The 12,500-nt window shown below is 53.7% G+C and overlaps 1 protein-coding gene across 1 annotated transcript in view; it reads left to right on the top strand.

The window, feature by feature from the left end:
* LOC144954747 (5'-AMP-activated protein kinase catalytic subunit alpha-2-like) overlaps positions 1-12,500 on the top strand; it is a gene marked incomplete at its 3' end in the record, with an annotated part of 21,603 nt that overhangs the window by 4,861 nt on the left and 4,242 nt on the right. Inside the window, exon 4 of the mRNA XM_078885175.1 lies at positions 3,521-3,665. Within this exon, the coding sequence (XP_078741301.1) occupies positions 3,521-3,665 (145 nt within the window). The remainder of the gene's footprint in view (positions 1-3,520; positions 3,666-12,500) is intronic.

A 12,500-nucleotide genomic window follows, 5' to 3' on the forward strand; every position in this document is an offset into this window, starting at 1 on the left:
CTCAGTTACTCACTCACTCACCCACCCACTCACTCACCCGCTCACCCACCCACCCACCTACTCACTCAGTTACTCACCCACTCACCCACTCAGTTACTCACTCACCCACTCACCCACCCACCCACTCACTCAGTTACTCACCCACCCACTCAGTCACTCACCCACCCACTCACCCGCTCACCCACCCACTCACTCACCCACTCACCCACTCACCCACCCACTCACTCAGTTACTCTGTTACTCACTAACCCACTCACTCAGTCACTCACTCACCCACTCACACCCACTCACTCACTCACCCACCCACTCACTCACTCACCACTCACCCACTCACCACTCACCACCCACTCACACCACTCACTCACTCCACTCACTCACTCACTCACTCACTCACCCACTCACCACCCACTCACCCACCACCACCCACTCACACACCCACTCACCACCCACCACTCACCACACCCACTCACTCACCCACTCACTCACCCACCCACTCACCCACTCACTCACCCACTCACTCACCCACCCACTCACCCACTCACTCACCCACTCACTCAACCACCCACTCACCCACCCACTCACCCACTCACTCACCCACTCACTCACCCACCCACCCACCCACTCACTCACTCACTCACTCACCCACCCACTCACTCACCCACTCACCCACTCACTCACCCACCCACTCACTCACCCACTCACTCACCCACTCACCCACTCACTCACCCACTCACCCACCCACTCACTCACCCACTCACTCACTCACTCACCCACCCACTCACTCACTCACTCACCCACTCACTCACCCACTCACCCACCCACTCACTCACCCACTCACTCACCCACTCACTCACCCACTCACTCACCCACCCACTCACTCACCCACTCACTCACTCACCCACTCACTCACTCACCCACTCACTCACCCACTCACTCACCCACCCACCCACTCACCCACCCACTCACTCACCCACTCACTCACCCACTCACTCACCCACCCACTCACTCACCCACTCACTCACTCACCCACTCACTCACCCACTCACTCACCCACTCACCCACTCACTCACCCACTCACCCACTCACTCATCCACTCACTCAGTTACTCACTCACTCACCCACTCACCCACTCACCCACCCACTCACCCACTCACTCACCCACCCACTCACCCACCCACTCACCCACTCACCCACCCACCCACCCACCCACCCACCCACCCACCCACTCACTCACTCACCCACTCACCCACTCACCCACTCACCCACTCACTCACCCACCCACTCACCCACCCACCACTCACTCACTCACTCACTCACTCACTCACTCACCCACTCACTCACCCACTCACTCACTCACCCGCTCACCCACCCACCCACCTACTCACTCAGTTACTCACCCACTCACCCACTCACTCACTCAGTTACTCACCCACCCACTCAGTCACTCAGTTACTCACTCACTCACCCACCCACTCACTCACCCGCTCACCCACCCACCCACCTACTCACTCAGTTACTCACCCACTCACCCACTCAGTTACTCACTCACCCACTCACCCACCCACCCACTCACTCAGTTACTCACCCACCCACTCAGTCACTCACCCACCCACTCACCCGCTCACCCACCCACTCACTCACCCACTCACCCACTCACCCACCCACTCACTCAGTTACTCTGTTACTCACTAACCCACTCACTCAGTCACTCACTCACCCACTCACCCACCCACCCACTCACTCACTCACCCACCCACTCACTCACTCACTCACTCACCCACCCACTCACTCACCCACTCATCCACTCACTCAGTTACTCACTCACTCACTCACTCACCCACTCACTCACCCACCCACCCACTCACTCACCCACTCACTCACCCACTCACCCACCCACTCACTCACCCACTCACTCACCCACTCACCCACCCACTCACCCACCCACTCACCCACTCACTCACCCACTCACTCACCCACCCACTCACCCACTCACTCACCCACTCACTCAACCACCCACTCACCCACCCACTCACCCACTCACTCACCCACTCACTCACCCACCCACCCACCCACCCACTCACTCACTCACTCACCCACTCACTCACCCACCCACTCACTCACCCACTCACCCACTCACTCACCCACCCACTCACTCACCCACTCACTCACCCACTCACCCACTCACTCACCCACTCACTCACCCACTCACTCACCCACTCACTCAGTCACTCACCCACCCACTCACCCACTCACTCACCCACTCACCCACTCACCCACTCACCCACCCACTCACCCACTCACCCACCCACCCACTCACCCACTCACCCACCCACTCACCCACTCACCCACTCCCCCACCCACCCACTCACCCACCCACTCACTCACTCACTCACTCACTCACCCACCCACTCACTCACCCACTCACCCACTCACTCACCCACTCACCCACTCACTCACCCACTCACTCACCCACTCACTCAGTCACTCACCCACCCACTCACCCACTCACTCACCCACTCACCCACTCACCCACTCACTCACCCACCCACTCACCCACCCACTCACCCACTCACCCACCCACCCACTCACCCACTCACCCACCCACTCACCCACTCACCCACTCCCCCACCCACCCACTCACCCACCCACTCACTCACTCACCCACCCACTCACTCACTCACCCACCCACTCACTCACCCACTCACCCACCCACTCACTCACTCACCCACCCACCCACTCACTCACCCACTCACTCACCCACTCACTCACCCACCCACTCACTCACCCACTCACTCACTCACCCACTCACTCACCCACTCACTCACCCACTCACCCACTCACTCACCCACCCACTCACCCACCCACTCACCCACTCACTCACCCACCCACTCACCCACCCACTCACCCACTCACCCACCCACCCACTCACCCACTCACCCACCCACTCACCCACTCACCCACTCCCCCACCCACTCACCCACCCACCCACTCACTCACCCACTCACTCACTCACTCACCCACCCACTCACTCACCCACTCACTCACTCACCCACTCACTCACCCACTCACTCACTCACTCACCCACTCACTCCCCCACCCACCCACTCACCCACCCACCCACTCACCCACCCACTCACCCACTCACCCACCCACCCACTCACCCACTCACCCACCCACTCACCCACTCACCCACTCACCCACCCACTCACCCACTCACCCACTCCCCCACCCACCCACTCACCCACCCACTCACCCACCCACCCACTCACTCACCCACCCACCCACCCACCCACCCACTCACCCACTCACCCACCCACTCACCCACTCACCCACTCCCCCACCCACCCACTCACCCACCCACCCACCCACTCACTCACCCACCCACTCACCCACCCACCCACTCACCCACTCACCCACCCACTCACCCACTCACCCACCCACCCACTCACCCACTCACCCACCCACTCACCCACTCACCCACTCACTCACTCACTCACCCGCTCACCCCTCTCCTCACCAGCTGTCCGAGAAGGAGGCAAGACGTCTCTTCCAGCAGATCCTGTCAGCAGTCGACTACTGCCACCGCCACATGGTGGTGCACCGAGACCTCAAGCCGGAGAACGTGCTTCTTGATGCGAACGGGAACGCCAAGATCGCAGACTTTGGTGAGAGTCACTCAGTCACTCAGTTAGTTAGTCACTCAGTCAGTCAGTCAGTCAGTCGCTCGGTCAGTCACTCAGTTAGTTAGTCACTCAGTCAGTCAGTCAGTCGCTCGGTCAGTCAGTCAGTTAGTTAGTCACTCAGTCAGTCAGTCGCTCGGTCAGTCACTCAGTTAGTTAGTCACTCACTCGGTCATTCACTCACTCATTCACTCACTCGCTCACTCACTCAGACACTCAGACACTCACTCACTCACTCAGTCACTCACTCATTCACTCACTCATTCACTCACTCGCTCACTCACTCAGACACTCAGTCACTCACTCACTCAGTTACTCAGTCACTCAGTCAGTTAGTTAGTCACTCAGTCAGTCGCTCGGTCAGTCACTCAGTTAGTTAGTCACTCAGTCAGTCACTCGCTCGGTCAGTCAGTCACTCAGTTACTCACTCAGTCACTCACTCACTCAATCACTCACTCACTCACTCAGTCACTCACTCAGTCACTCAGTCACTCACTCAGTCACTCATTCAGTTAGTTAGTTAGTCACTCACTCAGTCACTCAGACACTCAGTCAGTCGCTCAGTCAGTCAGTCAGTCACTCAGTCAGTCAGTCACTTAGACACTCACTCAGACACTCAGTCAGTCAGTCACTCAGTCAGTTAGTCACTCACTCAGTCACTCACTCAGACACTCACTCAGTCAGTCACTCAGTCACTCAGACACTCACTCAGTCAGTCCCTCACTCACTCAGTCACTCAGTCACTCACTCACTCAGACACTCACTCAGTCAGTCACTCACTCAGTTAGTCACTCACTCAGTCAGTCCCTCACTCACTCAGTCACTCAGTCACTCACTCACTCACTCAGACACTCACTCAGTCAGTCACTCACTCAGTTAGTCACTCATCAGTCACTCGCTCAGTCACTCAGTCACTCAATCACTCACTCACTCAGACACTCACTCAGTCAGTCACTCACTCAGTTAGTCACTCAGTCAGTCCCTCACTCACTCAGTCACTCACTCACTCACTCACTCACTCAGACACTCACTCAGTCAGTCACTCACTCAGTTAGTCACTGACTCAGTCAGTCCCTCACTCACTCAGTCACTCAGTCACTCACTCACTCACTCAGACACTCACTCAGTCAGTCACTCACTCAGTTAGTCACTCACTCAGTCAGTCCCTCACTCACTCAGTCAGACACTCACTCAGTCAGTCACTCACTCAGTTAGTCACTCACTCAGTCAGTCCCTCACTCACTCAGTCACTCAGTCACTCACTCACTCACTCAGACACTCAGTCAGTCAGTCACTCACTCAGTTAGTCACTCACTCAGTCAGTCCCTCACTCACTCACTCACTCAGACACTCAGTCAGTCACTCACTCAGTTAGTCACTCACTCAGTTAGTCACTCACTCAGTCAGTCCCTCACTCACTCAGTCACTCACTCACTCACTCAGACACTCACTCAGTCAGTCACTCACTCAGTCAGTCCCTCACTCACTCAGTCACTCACTCACTCACTCAGACACTCACTCAGTCAGTCACTCACTCAGTTAGTCACTCACTCAGTCAGTCCCTCACTCACTCAGTCAGTCCCTCACTCACTCAGACACTCACTCAGTCAGTCACTCACTCAGTTAGTCACTCACTCAGTCAGTCCCTCACTCACTCAGTCACTCACTCACTCACTCAGACACTCAGTCAGTTAGTCACTCACTCAGTCAGTCCCTCACTCACTCAGTCACTCAGTCACTCACTCAGACACTCACTCAGTCAGTCACTCACTCAGTTAGTCACTCACTCAGTCAGTCCCTCACTCACTCAGTCACTCAGTCACTCACTCAATCACTCAGACACTCACTCAGTCAGTCACTCACTCAGTTAGTCACTCACTCAGTCAGTCCCTCACTCACTCAGTCCCTCACTCACTCAGTCACTCAGTCACTCACTCACTCACTCAGTCAGTCACTCACTCAGTTAGTCACTCACTCAGTCAGTCCCTCACTCACTCAGTCACTCACTCACTCAGTCAGTCACTCACTCAGTTAGTCACTCACTCAGTCAGTCCCTCACTCACTCAGTCACTCACTCACTCACTCAGACACTCACTCAGTCAGTCACTCACTCAGTTAGTCACTCACTCAGTCAGTCCCTCACTCACTCAGTCACTCAGTCACTCACTCAGACACTCACTCAGTCAGTCACTCACTCAGTTAGTCACTCACTCAGTCAGTCCCTCACTCACTCAGTCACTCAGTCACTCACTCACTCAGTTAGTCACTCACTCAGTCAGTCCCTCACTCACTCAGTCACTCAGTCACTCACTCAGACACTCACTCAGTCAGTCACTCACTCAGTTAGTCACTCACTCAGTCAGTCCCTCACTCACTCAGTCACTCAGTCACTCACTCAATCACTCAGACACTCACTCAGTCAGTCACTCACTCAGTTAGTCACTCACTCAGTCAGTCCCTCACTCACTCAGTCACTCAGTCACTCACTCACTCAGTCAGTCACTCACTCAGTTAGTCACTCTCTCAGTCAGTCCCTCACTCACTCAGTCACTCACTCACTCACTCAGACACTCACTCAGTCAGTCACTCACTCAGTTAGTCACTCACTCAGTCAGTCCCTCACTCACTCAGTCACTCAGTCACTCACTCAGACACTCACTCAGTCAGTCACTCACTCAGTTAGTCACTCACTCAGTCAGTCCCTCACTCACTCAGTCACTCAGTCACTCACTCACTCAGTTAGTCACTCACTCAGTCAGTCCCTCACTCACTCAGTCAGTCAGTCCCTCACTCACTCAGTCACTCAGTCACTCACTCAGACACTCACTCAGTCAGTCACTCACTCAGTTAGTCACTCACTCAGTCAGTCCCTCACTCACTCAGTCACTCACTCACTCACTCACTCACTCAGACACTCACTCAGTCAGTCACTCACTCAGTTAGTCACTCACTCAGTCAGTCCCTCACTCACTCAGTCACTCACTCACTCACTCAGACACTCAGTCAGTCAGTCACTCACTCAGTTAGTCACTCACTCAGTCAGTCCCTCACTCACTCAGTCACTCACTCACTCAGTCAGTCAGTCCCTCACTCACTCAGTCACTCAGTCACTCACTCACTCACTCAGTCAGTCCCTCACTCACTCAGTCACTCAGTCACTCACTCACTCACTCACTTAGTCCCTCACTCACTCAGTCACTCAGTCACTCACTCACTCACTCACTCAGTCAGTCCCTCACTCACTCAGTCACTCACTCACTCACTCAGACACTCACTCAGTCACTCACTCACTCAGTTAGTCACTCACTCAGTCAGTCCCTCACTCACTCAGTCACTCACTCACTCAGTCAGTCAGTCCCTCACTCACTCAGTCACTCAGTCACTCACTCACTCACTCAGTCAGTCCCTCACTCACTCAGTCACTCAGTCACTCACTCACTCAGTCCCTCACTCACTCAGTCACTCAGTCACTCACTCAGACACTCACTCAGTCAGTCACTCACTCAGTTAGTCACTCACTCAGTCAGTCCCTCACTCACTCAGTCACTCAGTCACTCACTCACTCACTCACTCACTCAGACACTCAGTCAGTCACTCACTCAGTTAGTCACTCACTCAGTCAGTCCCTCACTCACTCAGTCACTCACTCACTCACTCACTCAGACACTCACTCAGTCAGTCACTCACTCAGTTAGTCACTCACTCAGTCAGTCCCTCACTCACTCAGTCACTCACTCACTCAGTCAGTCAGTCCCTCACTCACTCAGTCACTCAGTCACTCACTCACTCACTCACTCAGTCAGTCCCTCACTCACTCAGTCACTCAGTCACTCACTCACTCACTCACTCACTCAGTCAGTCCCTCACTCACTCAGTCACTCAGTCACTCACTCACTCACTCACTCAGTCAGTCCCTCACTCACTCAGTCACTCACTCACTCACTCAGACACTCACTCAGTCAGTCACTCACTCAGTTAGTCACTCACTCAGTCAGTCCCTCACTCACTCAGTCACTCACTCACTCAGTCAGTCAGTCCCTCACTCACTCAGTCACTCAGTCACTCACTCACTCACTCAGTCCCTCACTCACTCAGTCACTCACTCACTCACTCACTCACTCACTCACTCACTCAGACACTCAGTCAGTCACTCACTCAGTTAGTCACTCACTCAGTCAGTCCCTCACTCACTCAGTCACTCACTCACTCACTCAGACACTCACTCAGTCAGTCACTCACTCAGTTAGTCACTCACTCAGTCAGTCCCTCACTCACTCAGTCACTCACTCACTCAGTCAGTCAGTCCCTCACTCACTCAGTCACTCAGTCACTCACTCACTCACTCACTCAGTCAGTCCCTCACTCACTCAGTCACTCAGTCACTCACTCACTCACTCACTCAGTCCCTCACTCACTCAGTCACTCAGTCACTCACTCACTCACTCACTCAGTCAGTCCCTCACTCACTCAGTCACTCACTCACTCAGACACTCACTCAGTCAGTCACTCACTCAGTTAGTCACTCACTCAGTCAGTCCCTCACTCACTCAGTCACTCACTCACTCAGTCAGTCAGTCCCTCACTCACTCAGTCACTCAGTCACTCACTCACTCAGTCAGTCCCTCACTCACTCAGTCACTCAGTCACTCACTCACTCACTCAGTCCCTCACTCACTCAGTCACTCAGTCACTCACTCACTCACTCAGTCAGTCCCTCACTCACTCAGTCACTCACTCACTCACTCAGACACTCACTCAGTCAGTCACTCACTCAGTTAGTCACTCACTCAGTCAGTCCCTCACTCACTCAGTCACTCACTCACTCAGTCAGTCAGTCCCTCACTCACTCAGTCACTCAGTCACTCACTCACTCACTCAGTCAGTCCCTCACTCACTCAGTCACTCAGTCACTCACTCACTCACTCAGTCCCTCACTCACTCAGTCACTCAGTCACTCACTCACTCACTCACTCAGTCAGTCCCTCACTCACTCAGTCACTCACTCACTCACTCAGACACTCACTCAGTCAGTCACTCACTCAGTTAGTCACTCACTCAGTCAGTCCCTCACTCACTCAGTCACTCACTCACTCAGTCAGTCAGTCCCTCACTCACTCAGTCACTCAGTCACTCACTCACTCAGTCAGTCCCTCACTCACTCAGTCACTCAGTCACTCACTCACTCACTCAGTCCCTCACTCACTCAGTCACTCAGTCACTCACTCACTCACTCACTCAGTCAGTCCCTCACTCACTCAGTCACTCACTCACTCACTCACTCAGACACTCACTCAGTCAGTCACTCACTCAGTTAGTCACTCACTCAGTCAGTCCCTCACTCACTCAGTCACTCACTCACTCAGTCAGTCAGTCCCTCACTCACTCAGTCACTCAGTCACTCACTCACTCACTCACTCAGTCCCTCACTCACTCAGTCACTCAGTCACTCACTCACTCACTCAGTCCCTCACTCACTCAGTCACTCAGTCACTCACTCACTCACTCAGTCAGTCCCTCACTCACTCAGTCACTCACTCACTCACTCAGACACTCACTCAGTCAGTCACTCACTCAGTTAGTCACTCACTCAGTCAGTCCCTCACTCACTCAGTCACTCACTCACTCAGTCAGTCAGTCCCTCACTCACTCAGTCACTCAGTCACTCACTCACTCACTCAGTCAGTCCCTCACTCACTCAGTCACTCAGTCACTCACTCACTCACTCAGTCCCTCACTCACTCAGTCACTCAGTCACTCACTCACTCACTCAGTCAGTCCCTCACTCACTCAGTCACTCACTCACTCACTCAGACACTCACTCAGTCAGTCACTCACTCAGTTAGTCACTCACTCAGTCAGTCCCTCACTCACTCAGTCACTCACTCACTCAGTCAGTCAGTCCCTCACTCACTCAGTCACTCAGTCACTCACTCACTCACTCAGTCAGTCCCTCACTCACTCAGTCACTCAGTCACTCACTCACTCACTCAGTCCCTCACTCACTCAGTCACTCAGTCACTCACTCACTCACTCACTCAGTCAGTCCCTCACTCACTCAGTCACTCACTCACTCACTCAGACACTCACTCAGTCAGTCACTCACTCAGTTAGTCACTCACTCAGTCAGTCCCTCACTCACTCAGTCACTCACTCACTCAGTCAGTCAGTCCCTCACTCACTCAGTCACTCAGTCACTCACTCACTCACTCAGTCAGTCCCTCACTCACTCAGTCACTCAGTCACTCACTCACTCACTCAGTCCCTCACTCACTCAGTCACTCAGTCACTCACTCACTCACTCACTCAGTCAGTCCCTCACTCACTCAGTCACTCACTCACTCACTCAGACACTCACTCAGTCAGTCACTCACTCAGTTAGTCACTCAGTCAGTCAGTCCCTCACTCACTCAGTCACTCACTCACTCAGTCAGTCAGTCCCTCACTCACTCAGTCACTCAGTCACTCACTCACTCACTCACTCAGTCAGTCCCTCACTCACTCAGTCACTCAGTCACTCACTCACTCACTCACTTAGTCCCTCACTCACTCAGTCACTCAGTCACTCACTCACTCACTCACTCAGTCAGTCCCTCACTCACTCAGTCACTCACTCACTCACTCAGACACTCACTCAGTCACTCACTCACTCAGTTAGTCACTCACTCAGTCAGTCCCTCACTCACTCAGTCACTCACTCACTCAGTCAGTCAGTCCCTCACTCACTCAGTCACTCAGTCACTCACTCACTCACTCAGTCAGTCCCTCACTCACTCAGTCACTCAGTCACTCACTCACTCAGTCCCTCACTCACTCAGTCACTCAGTCACTCACTCAGACACTCACTCAGTCAGTCACTCACTCAGTTAGTCACTCACTCAGTCAGTCCCTCACTCACTCAGTCACTCAGTCACTCACTCACTCACTCACTCACTCACTCAGACACTCAGTCAGTCACTCACTCAGTTAGTCACTCACTCAGTCAGTCCCTCACTCACTCAGTCACTCACTCACTCACTCACTCACTCAGACACTCACTCAGTCAGTCACTCACTCAGTTAGTCACTCACTCAGTCAGTCCCTCACTCACTCAGTCACTCACTCACTCAGTCAGTCAGTCCCTCACTCACTCAGTCACTCAGTCACTCACTCACTCACTCACTCAGTCAGTCCCTCACTCACTCAGTCACTCAGTCACTCACTCACTCACTCACTCAGTCAGTCCCTCACTCACTCAGTCACTCAGTCACTCACTCACTCACTCACTCAGTCAGTCCCTCACTCACTCAGTCACTCACTCACTCACTCAGACACTCACTCAGTCAGTCACTCACTCAGTTAGTCACTCACTCAGTCAGTCCCTCACTCACTCAGTCACTCACTCACTCAGTCAGTCAGTCCCTCACTCACTCAGTCACTCAGTCACTCACTCACTCACTCAGTCCCTCACTCACTCAGTCACTCACTCACTCACTCACTCACGTCACTCACTCAGACACTCAGTCAGTCACTCACTCAGTTAGTCACTCACTCAGTCAGTCCCTCACTCACTCAGTCACTCACTCACTCACTCAGACACTCACTCAGTCAGTCACTCACTCAGTTAGTCACTCACTCAGTCAGTCCCTCACTCACTCAGTCACTCACTCACTCAGTCAGTCAGTCCCTCACTCACTCAGTCACTCAGTCACTCACTCACTCACTCACTCACTCAGTCAGTCCCTCACTCACTCAGTCACTCAGTCACTCACTCACTCACTCACTCACTCAGTCCCTCACTCACTCAGTCACTCAGTCACTCACTCACTCACTCACTCAGTCAGTCCCTCACTCACTCAGTCACTCACTCACTCACTCAGACACTCACTCAGTCAGTCACTCACTCAGTTAGTCACTCACTCAGTCAGTCCCTCACTCACTCAGTCACTCACTCAGTCAGTCAGTCCCTCACTCACTCAGTCACTCAGTCACTCACTCACTCACTCAGTCAGTCCCTCACTCACTCAGTCACTCAGTCACTCACTCACTCACTCACTCAGTCCCTCACTCACTCAGTCACTCAGTCACTCACTCACTCACTCACTCACTCAGACACTCAGTCAGTCACTCACTCAGTTAGTCACTCACTCAGTCAGTCCCTCACTCACTCAGTCACTCACTCACTCACTCACTCAGACACTCACTCAGTCAGTCACTCACTCAGTTAGTCACTCACTCAGTCAGTCCCTCACTCACTCAGTCACTCACTCACTCAGTCAGTCAGTCCCTCACTCACTCAGTCACTCAGTCACTCACTCACTCACTCACTCAGTCAGTCCCTCACTCACTCAGTCACTCAGTCACTCACTCACTCACTCACTCAGTCCCTCACTCACTCAGTCACTCAGTCACTCACTCACTCACTCACTCAGTCAGTCCCTCACTCACTCAGTCACTCACTCACTCAGACACTCACTCAGTCAGTCACTCACTCAGTTAGTCACTCACTCAGTCAGTCCCTCACTCACTCAGTCACTCACTCACTCAGTCAGTCAGTCCCTCACTCACTCAGTCACTCAGTCACTCACTCACTCAGTCAGTCCCTCACTCACTCAGTCACTCAGTCACTCACTCACTCACTCAGTCCCTCACTCACTCAGTCACTCAGTCACTCACTCACTCACTCAGTCAGTCCCTCACTCACTCAGTCACTCACTCACTCACTCAGACACTCACTCAGTCAGTCACTCACTCAGTTAGTCACTCACTCAGTCAGTCCCTCACTCACTCAGTCACTCACTCACTCAGTCAGTCAGTCCCTCACTCACTCAGTCACTCAGTCAC

The sequence above is a fragment of the Lampetra fluviatilis genome, unplaced genomic scaffold (genome assembly GCF_964198595.1).
Source record: "Lampetra fluviatilis unplaced genomic scaffold, kcLamFluv1.1 SCAFFOLD_811, whole genome shotgun sequence".
NCBI classification, from domain to species: Eukaryota; Metazoa; Chordata; class Hyperoartia; order Petromyzontiformes; family Petromyzontidae; genus Lampetra; species Lampetra fluviatilis.